Below are 20,864 nucleotides of genomic sequence, written 5' to 3'. Positions count from 1 at the left end.
ATTAAGCGTGTGGTGACCTACAGCCGTACGTTTTACATGGACGCGTTTCCAGGAGTATTAAGCAACGTTTTTGAATCCCCTGAAAAAAAACGCACAGAAGCGCATTGCAGGCTAAACATAGCGAATCGTATGCGCAATCTGACTACATTTCAACTATTATAGCCTATGGATCCGTGAAAGTCAACATTTCCCTCCGTGTTTTGGACAAAAAAAGTGTGCGTTTTACGGATGGACATTTGACAGTATGGACAGCCCCTTACTCGCACGCTGGCGGCGGCCACCACTGCATATGGTTTCCTGATGATTGTAAGGGGGCGCTTGTAAGTGGAACTGCAACCTGGCAAATAGCGCTATTACACAAGCGTTCATGGCGCTCGCGTTGTAGCACCCTTAAGCCGGATTCACACGTTTGCGCGCGCATGAGTACAGCGCTTTCACGGAACAAATGTTGCATTTTTGTGTGCGCCTACACGTATTTTAGCGTCATTTTTGCAAGTCATGCGCAATTATGCGTGCAAAAAAAATGAGCAACGGTGCTCCCAGATAAAAAATGTGTTGCCCATAGCAACCAGTCGCAGCGCAGTTCACTTTCTGCTCTTGAAAAATTAAAGCTGCGCTGTGCTCCGTTGCTATGGCAACAGAGACCGAGGTTTTCTTTCAGACTGCAGGAAAATAAGAACAACTATCCAAAAACCAACACGTAGCAGCACGGCACGGCCCGCTATGTACAGCAATACGAAAAAAAAAATCCCCGAATTCATTGCAAGATCACGTACAGTAACATAAACTACAGTTCCCGAAATGCAGTGCGAAAGAGGGGGCGGAGTCTACCACCAACATGCGTGAGTGGTTCGCTGATTGACGGTTCAAGGAGAAGGATGAACTTGGTCACGTGGCCTTAGCGCAGGAAGTGATTGGTCAGTGGCTGCGCGTGTCAGAGGTCAGGGTTCAGGACTGCTCCAAAACGGGAGAAACTGGAGGGAGATTCAAAATAGGGGTGAGAGAAGCGACGGGGGGCTATGGGAGGATGGAGGGGTGAACATGGAAGCGGCCTGGGCAGACGTATGCGGCGCTGCAGTGTAACTCTATGAGGGGGGCTGTGTCCTGCTACCCAGCTTTTCTAGGGTTCTGACAGCACAGCTGAGTAGTTCTGCAGCAGTTTGAGCAGCAGTATAGGTGTACAGCGCTCCAGTGCGCCGCGGTGATGTTGGTTGTCGCCCTGGAGGAAGTGATGGCTGCGCCCAAATTTGACGGGGATTGTCTATTCCTTAAAGTGACCCTCGGGTCCTGGGGAAATGTTTAGGAGTTATATTACCTGGCGTTCTCCGCTTTCGCCTTTCTGGCGCCGATTTACTGGGTATACGGCCTTTCCTCAGTTTTCCAAGATGGCCACAGCACCTATCTGACTACCATTGTGCGTTGCTGGCACATCGGTAGTCTGAGACACTACATCTGCTCTCTGATTGGCCAGCGCTGTTCACGTGATCAGTGTCGGCCAATACAAAAGCAGCAGCATGAAACCTCTTAGGACCCACCAAGAGGTCCCAGTGATGATCGCTCCTGTGCTTTTACATCGGACCGGTCCTCGCTAGTGACCGGAGATCCTTCCTGCCCCCCACCATTCCTAGGGTCCTAGGAACCAAAAATCCGAGAAAGGGGAACACCGAATAATATTACTTCTCCCGCTTTTCCAGCGACTGGAGGGTCATAGCTGATATTGTCCCTGCTGTAAGTGCAGACAGAGTCGAAAGCGGATAGCGCTGTCCGTAGTGCAGTGGCCTGGGTTGGTATTGCATTAATGGGAGCTGAGCCTGCAATACCAACCTGGGCTGCTGCACTATGGACAGCGCTATCACCATCTGCTTCTGGCTCTCTCTGCACTCATCAGTGGGGATCCGGAGCAGCGGACCTGCGCCGATCAAGTATTGATGGCCTATCCTGAAGATCGGTAGTAAAGTATCGGATAACTCCTTAACGCTGCAGGATGTACAGTTACGTCCTGCACATTCAGGGTATGTATGGAGGGAAATCACGGGGTGATCTCGCTCCATACATTGTGGCTGCCGGCTGTTTCTTACAGCCAGCAACAGCTCCAATAAGCCGCGCGGCTCATTGGAGCTGTTAACCCTTTAAATGTCGCTGTCAATTCTGACAACGGCATTTAAATCCCTCTGACTGATGTTCGAGAGTCCTGTACGGCCCCCCCCACGATCGGTTCGCAGGTTGCCGTGCGGGTGTCAGCCTATAGCATGGCTTGATAGAATGCCTGTCAGATCGCAGTATAATGTAATGCTAATTACATCATGTTGTAGGAGCGATCAAAGCATCACATGTTCTGGTTTCTGTTGGGGACTGAAAAACAAAGTAAAAATTTTTAAAAAGTAAAAAAGTTTTAAAAAGTCGTATTCATTATTATAAAAAGTGAAAAAAAAAGGCAAAAAGACCCCTTTTGCCATATTTATAATAAAATAACTAAATAATAAAACAAAAACACATATTTGGTATCGCTGAGTCCGTAAAAGTCCGATCTATCAAAGTAGCGCATTATTTACCACGCACGGTGAATGACGTTCGGAAAAAAACCCCGCCAGAAATGCGCTTTTTTTTGGTTACTCTTTCTCCAAGAAAGAATGCGATAAAAAGCGATCAAAAAGTTGTATGTATTCCAAAATGGCACCGAAGCAAACTGCAGGATGTCCTGCAAAAAATGAGCCCTCGCACAACTAAGATGACGGAAAAATAAAAAAGTTATTGTGTAGAGATGAGCGAACCTACTCGTTTCGAGTAATTACTCGATCAAGCACCGCGATTTTCGAGTACTTCCGTACTCGGGTGAAAAGATTCGGGTGGCGGAGCGGGGGGTAGCAGCGGGGAACAGGGGGGAGCCATCTCTCTCTCCCTCTCCCCCCCCACTCCCCGCTGCAACCCCCCACTCACCCACGGCGCCCCCCGAATCTTTTCGCCCGAGTACGGAAGTACTCGAAAATCGCGTCGCTCGGGCGAAAAATGGGCGTGGCCGAGTAGGCTCGCTCATCTCTATTATTGTGCTCAGAAGATGGCGGCAGAAAATAATTGGAAAAAATTTAACTACCTGAAAAAAAATACAAGTACTACAGCAAAAAAAACTATAAGTTTGGTATCGTAGTAATCGTACTGCCTAGAGATGAGCGAGTAGTGCCTTAGCTGAGTATTTTCCCGCTCATCTCTAAAGATTCGGGGGCTGGCGGGGAGGAACGGAGGGGAGATCTCTCTCTCCTCCTCTTCCCCCGCTCTTCCCCGCCGTAACTCACCTGTCACCCACGCCGGTCCCCGAATCTTTAGAGACGAGCAGGGAGATACTCGGCTAAGGCACTACTCGCTCATCTCTAGTACCGACCCATAGAATAAACTTATCCGGTCATTTTTGTTGCAGTTTGTGCGCCGTACAAACAAGACGCACTGAAAGATGGTGGAATGTCATTTTTTTTTCCATTTTTCGACACTTTTTAAAAAGTTTTTCAGTACATTATATGGTACTATTGGAAAACACAACTCGACCTGCAAAAACAAGCCCTCAGACAGCGACGTCGATGGGTAAATAAAGGAGTTACGATTTTTTAAAAGGGGGGAGGAAAAAAAGGAAAATAGAAAAAAAAACAAAGAAGCTTGGTCATTAACGGGATAAAAATGAATGCTAGAATTGCTATTTTTCTTTTGTTCGCATCACAAAAGCAATCCAGAAGGAACGTGAACCCCGAGATGGAACCAATAAAAACTACAACTCCTGCAAAAGAGAAAAACACATCACACGGCTCCTCTGCCGGAATTAAAAAAAAAAAGCTATTGATTGTAGAACGCGGAGAAGTAGATTTAAGTGCCTTTTTTTAAATTGCAAAAGTAGTAAAAAGTAAAAAAAAGCCTATAAACTTGGCATCGCAGCCATCGGGCCGATCAGATAAGAAAGTTATCGTGTTCTATTTACCAAATAGTGAACTCTAAAAACAAAACCAGTGGCGGAATTTCTGGGTGTTTATTCCATCTTTCCGCAAAAAAATTTAATAAAAGTGATACAACACATTATATGTACCCTGGAGGGGTGCCTTTAAAAAATGCAACTGGCCTGCCCCCCCCCCCCCCCAAAAAAAAAACAACAAAAAACCAAGCCCCGATATGGCTACATCAATGAATTCTGGCTCTTCCAATGCAACAATGAAAATTGTGCGGTCTGTAAGGCAAAACATAGGCTGGTCACTAAGGGGTTAAACTTCAAGAAAACTAACAGAACTCTCTCATCATTTCCCTTAGGTCTCCTAGGACGTTTCCCAGTATTTATGACAGCGCTATGAGCGGACGCCACGATGACGTGTGAGCGGGGCTTCAGTAGGCGGTGGGTTTCAGCGGTTTGTTAACGCAATTCTATGCAGGCTTCCAGCAGCGGAAATTCCACGGGAAATCCCGCCGCGGAATTTCCTCTCGTGTGCAGGGGGCCTAAAGCGGTTATCCTGGCAGAATAAGCTATCCTCTCTCCGCAGGAGACCCCCACGTTCCTGAGAAGTGGGGTCTGGAGGGTCCATGAATGAACAGAGCAGCAGTTGCTTCATTCATTTCAATCTGACTCATTAACTCAGCTGACACTGGCGGTCCCATGAAATGAACGGAGTGCCGAGTTCTCGTGCGACCGTTGCTCCGTTCTTTCAGGGACACTCTGTGCGGCCATTGTTGGGATCGGTGGGAGCCCCAAGGGCTGCCCCCCACCACCACCAATCAGCTAGTTAGCATTTATTCTGTGGAAAGGAGGTAATGTATTCTGGTGAGACAACTCCTTCGAAGGCCTTTCCCACCTCGGACCTCATATTCACTGGCAATGCCATGAGTGTCTGATGGATGCAGAAATCGCCTCTGAGACCTGCACCCATGTGAAGAATGGTGGTCCACAACCCGTTTCATCTGTTCGGCCATTTCTTTAATCTCTGTAGACATGAATAGAGAGACCTACATAAATATGTTGGAAACTTTTCATTCATTCTCCTGGATGTGAAGGCCTGTGGCCCCTCACCCAGCACTTTGGGGGACTCCTGTTCTCTATATACATGCAGGTCCCAGAGGTGAGATCCGCATCTAGCAGACATTTATGTCTAAGGTAGGAGCACCCCTCTGAATGTTTAGGTTATGTGGCACGGAGATCATGATACATTCACAGTTGTGGCGCGACATTAATCTCTATGGAGCAATAATTGCTAAATATACTGCGATTGTTGAAGAAATTCCAGTCGTGGTGTAAATCCTGCCGGAACAGAGGCCAACACACTCAATGTAACTGAAAGGGAGGAGACACAGATTAGATATTAGTGAGGGTGATCAATGAGTGGAACAGGTTGCCACAGAAGGTGGTGAGTTTTCCTTCAATGGAATTTCGCTGCGGGAAGTCTGCCTGCGGCAGCTAATCCTGGATTTAGCCAGCCATGTGGACGAGATTTGTCAAAAATCTCATCCACACGGGACGGCCAATCCGTTGCGGCAAAGCAGGCACTGCGGCGCAGATTCCCTGGCTGCAGCATGTCTATTTTTTTTCTGTTGCGGCTGCGCTCCTCTCTATGGGAGCGCTGGCTGCAATAGAAAAGCATGCGGCCAAGCCGCTCCAAAACCCACGGCTACATAGCCTATATAGGTGCAAATTATGTTCCAAAATAGGACATGCTGCGTTTGTTTTCACTCGTGTAATACGTTCATGTGTGAGCAGCCCAACAGAAATCAATGGGCTTTTAGCACTGCCTATTACATGGGACACATACGTCTGTGTGAGCGAGCCCTAAGGCTAGGGTTACGTAGCGACTTTGGCCACACAACCAAAGATCACAGTGTATCCCTTTGATCTCCTAGTCTCATTGAAGTCAATATATGTCACTTAGTCACTCGCAAGGAGCCGCGACCTTCAGATTGCAAGAAGTCCAGCCAAGTTGGATTTTCTGACATCTTTGGTTGCATCTTGACTTCAGTCAGACTAGCAGATCGCAGGGCTGCACTACCATCTTTGGATGCGCGACCCCTGTTGTGGCCGTAATTGTCATGTAACCGTAGCCTAAAGATGCTGTATGACTCCATAGTCTAAATAAATGCTATCAAGGTTGACTTATGAAGAATGATGACCTACCGCGTTTCCCTGAAAATAAGGCAGTGTCTTATATTAATTTTTGTTCAAAAAGGTTTAACTTTTTTACATGTACAGCTGCCTGGACACTATTTAAATTGACTTTTTTAATTAACTTGTTAGCAGGGCTTAATTTTGGAGTAGGGCTTATATTTCAAGCATCCTCAAAAAGCCTGAAAAATCATTTTGCATCCTCAAAAAATCTGGAAAATCATGCTATGTCTTATTTTCAGGGTATGTCTTATTTTCAGGGAAACAGGGTATTAGTGCACATGAATGTCTTCAGGGAGGAGGGTGTCTCAGCTCAGGATCCCCCTTCAATGAGCCGCCCTTGTATTACATGGACAGCCATTCATCTAACCGGGACGATCAGCGGATGAGACAACCACTTTTAATAAATGAAGTGACAGGTCGCACACATTGTGAATTTAAGGTGGATCTGCCATAGCAGCATATTACAGGGACAGGGCTGCTCTCCTTTAGCTCAGCCACGTAAAAATGATTGTGTCACGTGACTAATCGCAGCGATCAAAGGATTTCTTTATTACGGGTGGTGTGATACTGGCCGATCCTGTGTATACTGCCCGTGTGTGTTGTATGCAGGGATATATTCCTTGGAGATGACGTTATATTCTTGTGTCTTTGCCCAGGTTTAGAAGGAGGCGTACGATGCCCTCACAGCAATGACGCAGGGGGCGGAGCTTGGCCGAGACTGGCTGGCACTGCAGAAGGAGCTGCAGAACTCCCTAGAAGCTCAGAAGAGGCAGGCGGTTCTGGTGGAGAAATTACAGGCAAAGGTGAAGTCCGTAATTTGTTCTGTCCGGACTTCCGCAGGAAGGTCCAAGGTGATAATATGAAATGCTGAGAACGGTGCTAGAAAGTCATCTGATGTTCAGCCACCGCCAACACTAATCGCAAAGAGGAATCGAAAATGGTGTGTTTAAAATCGGCGCTGTGACATTCATCATGGGCTTCAGATCTGGAATCTCCCTGCTTGTTCAGTGTCTGCACAGAGCTTGCTGTGTCAGACAGACATACTAATGGCCCCCATACACATTACAGTTCAGTTTTCCAAACCTGCCGATAATGGCGGAGTTGGACAACTCTCTAATGTGTAAGGGGTGCTCACCTATCCCCATGATGGACGATGTTGGGGGAAAGAAGGATCGGAGATGTGAATTTCAATACCCGATCCTTTCCCCAGGAGGTAAGCCGGCACCTGAGCTGTCTGGCTGGGGCTTAACTGCCTAAACAAACGAATGTTCAGCTAAGGCCGGGCTGACACGGCCGTGAGCGTAAAACGCTGCGGGGCTCCCGCAGCGCTGTGCAGCTGTGAACCTACCTGTGACTCTGCATACGGCTGCGTATGGTGGCGAAATTGTACTGCGCATGGCTGCATACTCACGCAGGTGGTCGTGTGCAGCACACCTGTCATCTTTTTGCTTATATTTCCCGCACTGATGCTTAGCGATGATGCATATACCGCATTGTAATTGCATATGGGCTGCGGGTACATACTCGACAATAGAGAACAATGGGCTCTGTCTTGCGTTCTATTTTATGCTCGCACAATTCCGACATGCTAATGTGAGCGGAATTGTGCAAGGTAAAGTAATTGATTGTCTGCAAGATACAGTGTATCACACGGGTGTACAGAGCCCGCGTAATACGCAATTCCCATATAGTCGTGTGAGCCCGGGCTAAGCCAAACGCTTGTGTGGATGCTGGTGGGAACCGCTATGAGACAACTGATTGTTTATCTGATCCTTGTTGTAGGTGTGTGAGGACCTTAACTGCTCCCAACCTTAGGGTGGTTTAAGGCGGAACGATATCGCTCAAAAAATCACAAAAGTGATCGTTCAGTTTAAACGCAAGCCAACAACTGAACAAGAATGGCGCGCTTCTTGTCGATCATTCAGTTTCAGCGGGACTAAAAATCATCGTTGGCTCGTTCACTTGTCGTTCCGTTTAAACAGCACTCGTTCTTTCACATAGGAATGCGGAACACCCAATGAGAAGTAATAGATTCGCAACGATGAATCTCCCTGTCTAAACAGGTTACATGAGTGCGGATGAGCCGGTAATGAGGTCAATCGCTCGGTCACTTGTGCAAACGAGAGTCGTGCAGTTCTCGTTCCGTGTAAAAGGAGCTCAGATAAGCTGTTACGATAGTTATTATATGCAAAGACTGACCTAGAATAACGGTCTGCAACCTGGGCTGGCGTGGCATGCTGGGAGTTGTCATTTTGTAACAGTCGGGTATATCTGCCTATCATGCACAATGACTGCAGCAAAATGCTGTATGTGCTAAATGCAGAATATACCACATATTGTGCCACAGAGTCACCGTGATTCCACCCTATACATTGAGTGGGTGATATCTGCATTGAAAGTCCACAATTTTTTTGCAAGATGATGAGTATAATACAAGCCAACAGGAAATAGGAGCTCGTGGGGCGCCGCTGCCAAGTGCAAGGAACATAGTGAAGAATTCTTCATTCGGAGTAAGGCCGGCTGCACATGCCCGGTCAGGTTTTGTATGTGAGATCCCACACTGGAATCCGACCCTGTGCCCGGCCGGTGACCCCGCTTACCTGTCTTCTTTTCTTCTTATCTATGCTGCCTTTGGTCCAGATGGCTCGCGGTAGGACATGCGCAGCACAGATTTTCCCATGCCATCGCTAGGCGATGACGCGGAATCCGCTCCGGATTCCGCAATGCAAATATGCCCCTGTGCAGGCAGCCTAAGATGTTTCAGCACCAGAACGGCACCATCGTCAGACCACACAAATAATAACGAAATTACGAGACCCTTAAAAATGATATGCAGTCAATAAAGTGTGGCCTCTGGCACTATTTAAGCCCTTAATGACACGGCCTATTTTGGTGTTGAGGACCAAGCGATTTTTGGTATTTTTCCATCTCCATTTTTCAAAAGTCATAACTTTTTTATTTTTCCGTCAACGCGGCCGTATAAGGGCTTGTTTTTTGCGTGGCGAACTGTAGTTTTTATCGGTGCCACTTTTGGGTACATTGACTATATCGTAAGACTTTTATTATTTTTTTTATGATAGCAGGGAGAGAAAACGCATCAATTCTGCCATAGATTTTTTAAATTTTTTTTTACAGGGTTAATCATGCAGCATAAATGACACACAAAATTTTTTCTGCGGGTCGGTACGGTAACAACGATACCAAAATTCTTATATTTTTTTTAGGTTTTTACACTTTTTTTGCAATAAAAACCCTTTTTTTTGGAAATCTTTTTTTTTTCTCTATAGCTGCATTCAAAGTCCTGTAACTTTTTTATTTTTCTATGTACGGAGTTTATAAGGGCTTATTTTTTGCGAGACGAGCTGTAGTTTTTGTTGGTTCCATTTTGGGGAATGTATGGCTTTTTTGATCACTTTTATTGCATTTTTTGGGAGGCAAAATGCTAAACATTAGCATTTTGCCTCTGTTTTTTAGCGTTTTTTGTTACGCTTTTTGCCGTACAAAATAAAAAGCATGTTCAACTTTTTGTACACGTCGTTACGGACGCGTCAATACCCAATATGTGGGGTTTTAATTTCTTTTTACCTTTTTTTATGCTAATATTAGAAAAAGCATTAAAAAAGGGGTTTTTTTTCAATTTTTTTTACATTTTTCTTTTTTTTACATTTTTCTTTTCTTTTTTTTACACTATTTGAGTCCCTCTGAGGGACTTACAACACTGTGCCTATGATCGCTGTCATAAGGCATGGCAGAGCTACTGCTCTGCCATTCCTTATCGCTTATACAGTGATCATAGGCATAGGCAATACAGGACGCCAGTGCCTGGCGTCCTGTTGCCATGGTGACAGGCCGGGCTCCCGCGATGACATCGCGAGTGCCGGCCGGAGACACAGAGGGAGTGCGGTCCCTCTGTGAACTCTTTCCCTGCCGCGATCTACTTAGATCGCGGCAGGGAAGGGGTTAGCAGCGGGGGGCGCATCTCCGATGCCCCCCCGCAGTTGCAGCGGGACGCCGGCTGTGACTGACAGCTGGCTCCCGCTGCGGGATCGCGCGGGATTATATGTGATCTCGCGCTATCCCCAGGACGTACCGGTACGTCCTGGGGCGGGAAGAGGTTAATCGCTAAGTCTTGGGTGATTGTGTTCTGTGTGGTCTGACGAAGGGCTGTTCTGGTGCTGAAACATGTTACCCTGAATAAAGAATTCTTCACCTACTACAGCTGCGTTCCTGACTTATTTTACGTTTTGTGCCGACAGCGCAGCATACAAAGGTGAGTGTCTTCTTAACCTTTCTCATTCAGTGTGCGTTGTCCTCCCGGCGCTATGAAGTGCTTTTTTAGTTTGGTTATTCTAGTGGGTTTGCAAGCATGCTCATTTTTCACGTTTTTTTTTCTGCTGTATGTTGATAAGTTTTTCAAAGCCCCACCCATATCCATTGTACTATACATCAGATCCACAGCATGTTAACGAATACTTTATATAACATTTATCCGAATTGTTTGTACTTTTATTTCCCCATTCTCAGGTTGTACAGTACAGAAGTCGCTACCAGGAGCTGCAGCAGAGCCAGGAGTTCAGTCTGGTACGGGATCAATGCATAGAGAAGTACTTAGATTAGAAAAACATGGCTGCTTTCTTTCTGAATTGGCTCCGTACTTGTCCATATGTTGCGTGTGGGATTGTAGCTCTGCTTCGTACGGAAGTGAGTGGGACTGAACTGCAATACTTCACGCAATTGTGGCACCGATTATATGGGAAAAAAGCAAGCATGTTTTTTTATTCCCATAAAAACCCTTTAAATGAAGGCAACACTCCATGCAAAAGGGATACAAAGCCTGAGGGGATGGCGCATGCCACAATGCTAGCAGTAAAAGATAAAGTTATGGCACATAGTGATACACACTGAGACCCCCATCTAGTAGCTCCTTGGACATTCAGAACTGCAGCAGTTGGTCGTGGCGTAGATCCCACTAGGTGATCAAATAGTTCTGCAGGAATATCGGCCCCTGCGGACAGGAAGCTTCTGGTGTTGACATGTTCTGACCGGAAGATCTCTTCGATTCGTGCCGCTTTTGCCAAATCCAGACCTCCCATTGGCACGATGCAACAGGAATCTGGATCCATCTGACCAGGAGATGTATTTCCGCTGCTCAGTGATACAGTTTTTGTGCTGTTTTGTCCGCTGAAGTCTCGTATTTTTGTTTCTCATAGACATAATGGCGCTGAAACTGGTCGTCTGCTGGTATAGCTCATATGTGCTAAGGAACGAATCTTGTGTTTTGACACGTTGCTTAAAGCACCAAAATTGCAGTCAGCTGCAGTTTGCTTGATTGTGCAGCACTTGTTCATCAGAATGATTCCTGACACCCTCCTCTGACCCCTATCAGTGATGAGTTGTTTCCACCCACAGGATCCACAGTCACTGAATATTTTCTTCAATCCTCTCATTCCCGATACACTTTCCAAACTGTTACATGAAAAAAGACCACGCGTTTGGCAGTGACATCCCGGCCCCGGCTGGTCTAGCTCTGATGACCGGCCTCGTTGGAAGTCGCTGGATTTTCCCATCTAATGTGGATTCACACTGAAACCGATACACGGAAAACTTGTCACGTGATTTTATGCTGCACTCCGGGGTCACGGATCATATTTCCATACAGTTAAGCGCCAATTGTGAGAGGGCCGGGGCTCTAATAATGGAGTCTTTCAGTGCATATTGGTCTTCATTTCAGTACTGTTCCCATTTAGAGGTGCAGGTGCGCGATATGTCAACAATATAATGGGGCGAAAAGTCTTGATGAATCTGACCCTGATGATGTCATTTGATAATTTTATAGGATTATCAGAATGTTACCTACAAGTTGATTGTGTTATAGCAGGGGCCTTTATGGCTATATTGTGTTTCTGCCACAGAGCCGTGGAGAATTGGAGTTGGATAAAGCGCTTCGGAAGTTAGAAGAGGAACAGCAAAGGTGAGCAAAAGAGCAGGACGGACTCCTAAAGATGACGATGGGGCTGATCCTCTTATAACTAATGCTTACGCTCCTTTGGTGTAGATGCACGAGTCTGGCTGCAGTAAACTCTCTTCTCAGGGGAGATCTGCTACAGACACAGGGGGCTAATAAGCTGCTGGAGGACGACATACACAAACTGACTGCTGACTGGTCCAACGCCTTCAAGGAACTGGAGAGAAAAGAGAAAGAATGGAAAGCCGAGAGAGAGGTGAGTAATAAAGGTATTTAAAGGGGTTGTCCAGGACTTTTACTATTGATGAGCTATGCTTCATTGGTAGGGGTCCGCTGCTTAAGATCTCTACTGATCAGCTGTTGGTTGGGCTGCTGTTAGTGAGGACTATGTTGGAAGCAGACAGTGCTGTCCGTATTGCAGCAGCCCAGGTTGGTACCGCAGGCACAGCTCTCATTGGCCTGTCCGTGTAGTACCAAACCGGCAATGGCCTGGTGAACAGCTGATCGTCAGAGATCCCAAGTGGCGGACCACCACTGATCAGCTGAGGATAGGTCTTCAATAGTAAAAGTCTCAGACAAACCTTTTAACCCCTAAAGTGAATCTTCACCTTTTAATTCCATGTCTGTGATGTGCAGTCAGAATAGATATGTAGAGCACCGCAGTGTAAAGTGTTTGGTTAATTCTGTGGTAACAAGTCACCGGCTCCTGTTCTCCTTATCATTCAGGTTTATAAAGGGCAAATACAGGGCGAGCATTCCCGCCTTCTTCGGCTATGGACGGAAGTCGTGACATTTCACCGTCATTTTAAAGAGCTAAAGACTGCAACAGAAAGGTACAGGAGAAGGGGTCAGAATGAAGACACTGCACTGGTACAGGGGGGTCAGAATGAGGATACTACACCCCAATTTGGGGGCGTAAAGGGGGCCAAAGAGGGGATACTACAACCAGTACAGGGTGCACAGAATGAAGACAGTTACTAAAGCTCTACTATACTACACCATGCAGGACAGCTCCTCTATATACTACACCACACAGGAGAGCCGACAGATCCTCTATATACTACACCACACAGTAGAGCCGACAGCTCCTCTATATACTACACCACACAGGAGAGCCGACAGATCCTCTATATACTACACCACACAGGAGAGCCGACAGCTCCTCTATATACTACACCAAACAGGAGAGCCAACAGCTCCTCTATACACTAGACCACACAGGACAGCCGACAGCTCCTCTATATACTACACCACACAGGAGAGCTGACAGCTCCTCTATATACTACACCACACAGGAGAGCTGACAGCTCCTCTATATACTACACCACACAGGAGAGCTGACAGCTCCTCTATATACTACACCACACAGGAGAGCCGACAGCTCCTCTATACACTACACCGCACAGGGGAGCCGACAGCTCCTCTATACACTACACCGCACAGGGGAGCCGACAGCTCCTCTATACACTACACCACACAGGAGAGCCGACAGCTCCTCTATATACTACACCACACAAGACAGCCGACAGCTCCTCTATATACTACATCACATACATACTACACCACACAGGACAGCCGACAGCTCCTCTATATACTACATCACATCTATACTACACCACACAGGAGAGCCCACAGCTCCTCTATACACTACACCACACAGGAGAGCCGACACCTCCTCTATATACTACACCACACAGGAGAGCCGACAGCTCCTCTATATACTACACCATACAGGAGAGCCGACAGCTTCTCTATATACTACACCACACAGGAGAGCCGACAGCTCCTCTATATACTACACCACACAGGAGAGCCGACAGCTCCTCTATATACTACACCACACAGGAGTGCAGACAGCTCCTCTATATACTACACCGCACAGGAGAGCCGATAGCTCCTCTATATACTACACCGCACAGGAGAGTCGGCAGCTTCTCTGTATACTACACCACACAGGGGAGCCGATAGCTCCTCTATATACTACACCACACAGGAGAGCTGACAGCTCCTCTATACACTACACCACACAGGAGAGCCGACAGCTCCTCTATACACTACACCACACAGGAGAGCCGACAGCTCCTCTATATACTACACCACACAGGAGAGCCGACAGCTCCTCTATACACTACACCACACAGGAGAGCCGACAGCTCCTCTATACACTACACCACACAGGAGAGCCGACAGCTCCTCTATATACTACACCACACAGGAGAGCCGACAGCTCCTCTATACACTACACCACACAGGAGAGCCGACAGCTCCTCTATATACTACACCGCACAGGAGAGCCGACAGCTCCTCTATATACTACACCGCACAGGAGAGCCGACAGCTCCTCTATATACTACACCGCACAGGAGAGCCGACAGCTCCTCTATATACTACACCACACAGGAGTGCAGACAGCTCCTCTATATACCACACTGCACAGGGGATCCGGCAGCTCCTCCTATATACTACACCGCACAGGAGAGCCGACAGCTCCTCTATACACTACACCGCACAGGAGAGCCGACAGCTCCTCTATACACTACACCGCACAGGAGAGCCGACAGCTCCTCTATACACTACACCACCCAGGGGAGCCGACAGCTCCTATATACACTACACCTCCCAGGGGAGCCGACAGCTCCTCTATACACTACACCGCACAGGAGAGCCGACAGCTCCTCTATATACTACACCACACAGGAGTGCAGACAGCTCCTCTATACACTACACCACACAGGAGAGCCGACAGCTCCTCTATACACTACACCACACAGGAGAGCCGACAGCTCCTCTATATACTACACCACACAGGAGAGCCGACAGCTCCTCTATACACTACACCACACAGGAGAGCCGACAGCTCCTCTATATACTACACCGCACAGGAGAGCCGACAGCTCCTCTATATACTACACCGCACAGGAGAGCCGACAGCTCCTCTATATACTACACCGCACAGGAGAGCCGACAGCTCCTCTATATACTACACCGCACAGGAGAGCCGACAGCTCCTCTATATACTACACCACACAGGAGTGCAGACAGCTCCTCTATATACCACACTGCACAGGGGATCCGGCAGCTCCTCCTATATACTACACCGCACAGGAGAGCCGACAGCTCCTCTATACACTACACCGCACAGGAGAGCCGACAGCTCCTCTATACACTACACCGCACAGGAGAGCCGACAGCTCCTCTATACACTACACCGCACAGGAGAGCCGACAGCTCTTCTTTCTTCCCGCAGGTTATCGTCCCAGTTGCAGATTTGGTTTCTTGGAATAAATGTCATTTTCCATTTTCAGGGATTTATCAGCGTTGCTTGCTGAATGGACAAGATGCACCCGCCTCATCTACGCTTCATGCTCCTCCCTTATTTCATGGAGGCCTCGCGATCCAGAAAAAGTCACAGAACCCCCAAAGTACCTTCTAGTCACCTGGGGTCGTGGGATAGAGTCAATAGAGGTAGCAGGACAGGAGGAGCAAGTAGCAATGAAGGAAGAGCGTTCAGTGCTGGATATTTCTGGACATCAGGAGGGATCATTAAAACCACAAATTCAGATGCTTCAACTGGAAGTAGAAACTAAAACTTCACATGCGCGGACACTAGAGGAGAAATTAACATCACTTCAGTCTCAATTTGATGCAAAAGAGGAAAAAGCCAACTTGTTAAAGTTACAACTGGTGACGGCACAAGAAGAAGCAAGCATGATGAGGACACAACTGGTGGCAGCGGAGCAGGAGTCAAGCATGATGAGGACACAACTGGTGGCAGCGGAGCAGGAGTCAAGCATGATGAGGACACAACTGGTGGCAGCGGAGCAGGAGTCAAGCATGATGAGGACACAACTGGTGGCAGCGGAGCAGGAGTCAAGCATGATGAGGACACAACTGGTGGCAGCGGAGCAGGAGTCAAGCATGATGAGGACACAACTGGCAGCTGTGGAGCAGGAAGTAAGAGCGATAAGGGCACAACTGGTGGCAGTAGAGCAGGAAGGAAGCAGGATGAGGACTCGACTGCAAAGAGAGCAGCAGGAAGAGCACACAATGAGGTTGTCAGAACTGGGCCTGACTCAGCAGGAGACAAGCATATTATGCTCACAGCTTGACAAAGATAAACAAGAAGGAAGTGGGAAAAGGTTACAATGGGAAACGTCACAGCAGGAGGCTAACGCTATACGGTCACCTGTAGTGATAACTTCCCAGAAGGTGAGCATGATAACATCACTACTAGAGACAAGTCCTCCAAGCACTTTGTCACCATCGCTAGAATCAACCCAGCTGATGACATCACTGCTAGGATCCATGCCTCTGGAAACTAGCAAGACGATGTCACTACAACAGGATGGTAGTGTGATCAAGTCAGGACAGGAAGTAGATTTAATGGAGACTTCACATGCTGACATACTAGGCCACAACATACAGTCAAATTCACAGTTTGTAAAGTCAAAAGAAGACCTCATGGAGTCCCAACTGGAGTCCAAGATAAAGTCACTGACCTCAAAGGCTCACGAATCCGAGCAGGAAATACATTCATTAGTGGTGCAGCTGGAGGCATCGCGGCAGGAAGCGCGTTCACTGGAGTTAAAAGTACAGTTTTCTGAACAGGAAATGGAATCGTTCAAAGGAATGGTCAGAAAGTTGGAACAGGAAGTACATTCTTTGAGGGCGGAGCTGCAAGAGCGCTCCCAAGAGGCGGAGTCTCTGAGGTCAAGTCTGATGACGAATGAAATGGAAGAGTCGCGACTTCTCAGTATGGAGCGGGAGATGCGATACAGTCAGTAAGTAGAACTTAGTTGGAAATTACTTACAACAATGACCCCCGCATCCAAGTAGTTGAGGCTATCCAGTGGTTCCCTACACAGACTTTGTTTATTAGTTTTCACATGTGCCTAAACTTTTACATAAGACTGTGAATGAATGAAATCCTATATATATAACCTTTTGTTTTCTGTTGGGTGAAGGGAAGATAAAATTGGTTCTGGTTCCTTGTGCTGCTACTTTAGTTTCTTACATAGGTCATCACATAGTGCCGGTCTCCAGGCCACCCTCATCTCATTTGTCTGTCCTGGACTCCTTTAGTCAGAGATCTCTTGAAGCTGTGGAGTCCGAACGCTCCGATCTGCTCCACGATGTTGTCCTGTTGCGAGAAGAGCTGCTGCGCTGTCGACTGGAGGCTGATTTGTCACGGGACGAGAGGACTGGCTTGCAGGATGCTCTACACAAGGTACCCTCTGCATGGATCTACTAGAGACGCATTAGAACAGCCGTGCTCAACTTGGCAATAGGTGTGGGGCCAAAATTAAAATTAGCAAGCCTCTTGGGGCTGCAGATAGGTTTTTAGCGGCTTACTTACAAAGGAAGACACTAAAGCTACAGTAAAGGTAGGCCTCCAGAACAACTTTTATCATTGCGCGGCAATCACATCAGAGAAGGCCTGGGAGTAGCAGAATCTTTATATATAATAAGTATATAGATTCTGCACACCTCCGCTCCCGGGACTTCTCTGAATGCTGTAGTGTAGTATGTAGCTGTAGTAAGCTACTTATACTTGCTGTCAGGGGCGTAACTAAAGGCTCAGGGGCCCTGATGCAAAACGTGAGCTGGGGCCTTCTCTGAATTTAAACGTGGTCACATGACCAGCCGCGGGTCACGTCACTGTTGTTCATTGAAGGTCCTTTAGTAAAAGACTGCCTGTACAGTCTTGTCACCCTAGTGGCGCCGTTACTGCTGCCATAGACTTTGCCGCTAGCAGCTGGTAAAGTTTAGTGCAGTAGTAGAGGCACCACTAGCATGACTGTAGTCCTATCACAGTCCGCAAGGAACCCTGTGCCAGGCGACGTGTTGTGCAGGCCTGCAGTAGAATAAGGATAATGGCCGTACAGGGTTGTACAGTTTATAAGTTTGCTGCTCTTTTTACAGGTAGAAAAGCAGATGGCAGAGCTGCTGGTGGAGCAGAGCCAACACCGGGCCGAGGTGGGCAACCTCCAGGATGCAGTAGCTAAGATGGGGGACTTGAACCGAGCCTTGTCTTCAGATAAGGTGGAACTGAACAGTCTCTTGCAGCAGGTGAACGCAGTGCCACAGTGTCTATGTGGTTGTGACTGGTATTGCAGCTCAGCCCCATCCACTTTCAAAGAAGATTAATGCTTCATTTTGGTCCCGCAGAGAGAAAAAGACCTTGAGTCTGTCCGAGAAATCCTACAGGAATCGCAGAGGGAGTTGATGAATGCGCAGCAGCATTTGCAGCAATGTGAGGAGGAGCGTTCACACCAGAGGGCGGAGCTTACCAAGCAGCAGCTCCTCCTGCAGGACTGTGAAGTAGCAAGAGAGAATCTGGAAAAAGAGATATTGTACATTCGAGGAGAGAGAGAGAGACTGCAGGCTGAGCTTACCCAGGTAATTGGACCATCATTACTTCGTTCAGATCTTCCAAGAAACTCGGCTCAAAGTTACAGGTGCACTCATTTTGTGTGTTATTTTCCAATTATAGATTGTTTTATTCTGTTTTCTGCAATTGACGATAGGGGCAGCCATCTTGCTTGAGATGCTATATTAACATTATTTAAAGATATTCTTTACTGCATCCGTATGGAGCATAGGAACTTGTAGTCTGCAGATAACTCATTGACCTCTATGGGAGAGTGCTGTCGACATGCCTTGTGTCTTTTTCAGGGAGGGGGAGGAGGTAAGCTGTGACTATCACCTATTGTGAAGCGTGGATCCTGTATCATCAATATATAGTTGTTCCTTTTCATTGTAATCCTGCCTGTGATGATAATGAGATGACTATGTAAAAGTTTTCTCTGCAGAACAGGAAGTATCAGACCATTATTAGGCTTAGTGGTCGGAGCGAAAACTGCAGGATTTCAGGATTATTTTATAATATGGATTAGGATATGGAAAATTTAAATTTTTTGGTTACTTGATAGGAAAGAGAGATCATGCAGAAGAAGCAGGGCAAGTTATCTCAAGACACAGAGGCCTTGAGTCGGGAAAAGTCCACACTCGACGTGCAACTTGGGGTCAGTGAAAGAGAGTGTCTGGAATTAAGAGAAAAGCTAAGAGACCTCCAGTAAGTCATGGTTACATTAAGCGGTGATGCAGTTCTTTCCCTGATGCCTGATATATCTCGTTTTATCATCTGCATTTTACAATTTATTTCCTTAGGATCATAAAACAATCTCTGGAGAATTCAATTTTTGCATCTCAAGAAAGGTCATCTCAGCTGGAGATTAGATGTGGCCAACTAGAACTGGAAGTTCAAGCAGTCACTCAGTCCAAGAACACCGTCCAAGGTAGAAGTCATCGTACTAAATGCTATGATATAATGGGTATAAAGAGACGATCACTTATGAAATTGTTTGTGATTGTATTACAGATGAGCTTTCCCTCTTCTATACTGAACAAGACGCCTTACAGAAGACATGTCTCACTCTTTCTCAGAGATGTTCCGAATTGGAAGAAGAGAATGAAGCAGAAAGAGGACGGAGAGGCGAACTGGAGCTGAACTTGGTATAAAGTATTCCTCATTTTTTTGCAATGGCTTACCATATAGGAAAGCGCAAACTGCTGAAGAATAAAGTTTTTCAAACACATACAATTAGAGTTGACCGAACGTTCTCTGCCGAGCAAGATGCTCGTTCGAGTACTAGCGTACTCGATGGTGTTCGTTACTCGAACGAGCATCATGCCGTGTTTGACCCTGCCCCAGTTTTTGGCTCCTGCCCGCCGTGACGTGCCTGTTTTGGCCCCTTCCCGCCGCAGCGCGCGCGTCAGTGGCAAATTTGGCAGGCAGGGGGAGACAAACTAAGAAAAAAAAAAAAGCTCGGCACCCGGCGTCCCACATACAAAAATGCTGGAGTCTCCCATTGTAGTGAATGGGGTTCGTTACTCGAGTAGAGCTCTCAAATTTTACGAAACACTCGAATAACGCGGACCCGAGCATTTGGGTGCTCGCTCATCCGTACATACAATCCCACCAGAGGCCAAAAGGATTGAGGCCTACGGCTATTTTCAGCCTATACCCTGGGAGCTTTCCTGGCACACATGCTAAATTTGTTCCCTTAACGAGATATGAACAGAGTTTAAGCAATACCAAGTTGATGTTCGGCAGTAGCATGACTGACAACAGAATCATGATGTGTTGCTCTGTTAGGGTGTATTCACACGGGCGATTTTTTTCCTGTGCAAGTTCTGCATGATTCCGTGATGGACAGGACCCTTTCGGGAAAAGAACCCATTCGTTTGAATGGGTTAAATCACACAACCAATTTTTTTTCTCAGACTGATAGTCCGACTTAGAAACATTGCTGCATGTCCTATTTATGTGCAATTCTCCTTCAAGAATTATTTTCATTGTGTTCCAGGTATGTAGCTGGTGACGCAACTAGTAGATAAATAGCAACTGCATTTTAGGGGGTAGTATAGGCTAAATTTTAAGAACGCATCAAATGCTCTAAATCTGGCCATACTCGTAAAAGTTAGTCAAACCCGATGATATCCGTGGGATCATCTGACTCTTCCCCAATATGAGATGATGAGGCAAAGCAGTTTCTTGGTCCAGGGGAAATAAGCAGCTGCCAGAGGTGTTTCCACTTGCTCCCCTCTCTCCATTTAGCAACAGATGTGTCTGCTTGGGTGTGGTTTTCCATGGCAAAAATCAGCTGTGTGAGGGGAGCCAGACCTATGGGTGAACACTACCACTTTAAAGCAACCCCTTGGGCCTGGACAAACAAAGATTGCCACACAACTTCTCCGACAACTTCATTCACGCAG

General features: G+C 47.0%; 1 protein-coding gene across 1 annotated transcript in view; it reads left to right on the top strand.

Moving 5' to 3' along the window:
* Nucleotides 1–942: 942 nt before the first annotated feature.
* LOC136626289 (centrosome-associated protein CEP250-like) overlaps nucleotides 943–20,864 on the top strand; it is a 31,653-nt gene continuing 11,731 nt past the window's right edge. Inside the window, exons 1-14 of the mRNA XM_066601228.1 lie at nucleotides 943–997; nucleotides 4,285–4,366; nucleotides 6,778–6,924; nucleotides 10,646–10,702; nucleotides 12,034–12,092; nucleotides 12,177–12,342; nucleotides 12,813–12,919; nucleotides 15,392–16,867; nucleotides 17,169–17,313; nucleotides 18,009–18,155; nucleotides 18,255–18,485; nucleotides 19,019–19,161; nucleotides 19,257–19,384; nucleotides 19,468–19,601. Coding sequence (XP_066457325.1) covers nucleotides 6,811–6,924; nucleotides 10,646–10,702; nucleotides 12,034–12,092; nucleotides 12,177–12,342; nucleotides 12,813–12,919; nucleotides 15,392–16,867; nucleotides 17,169–17,313; nucleotides 18,009–18,155; nucleotides 18,255–18,485; nucleotides 19,019–19,161; nucleotides 19,257–19,384; nucleotides 19,468–19,601 — 2,907 coding nt within the window. The 5' untranslated portion in view covers nucleotides 943–997; nucleotides 4,285–4,366; nucleotides 6,778–6,810. The remainder of the gene's footprint in view (nucleotides 998–4,284; nucleotides 4,367–6,777; nucleotides 6,925–10,645; nucleotides 10,703–12,033; nucleotides 12,093–12,176; nucleotides 12,343–12,812; nucleotides 12,920–15,391; nucleotides 16,868–17,168; nucleotides 17,314–18,008; nucleotides 18,156–18,254; nucleotides 18,486–19,018; nucleotides 19,162–19,256; nucleotides 19,385–19,467; nucleotides 19,602–20,864) is intronic.

Source organism: Eleutherodactylus coqui, chromosome 4 (assembly GCF_035609145.1).
Source record: "Eleutherodactylus coqui strain aEleCoq1 chromosome 4, aEleCoq1.hap1, whole genome shotgun sequence".
NCBI lineage: Eukaryota > Metazoa > Chordata > Amphibia > Anura > Eleutherodactylidae > Eleutherodactylus > Eleutherodactylus coqui.
The sequence above is the reverse complement of the archived record's forward strand: the minus strand, read 5'-3'. Positions and strand labels throughout refer to the sequence as shown.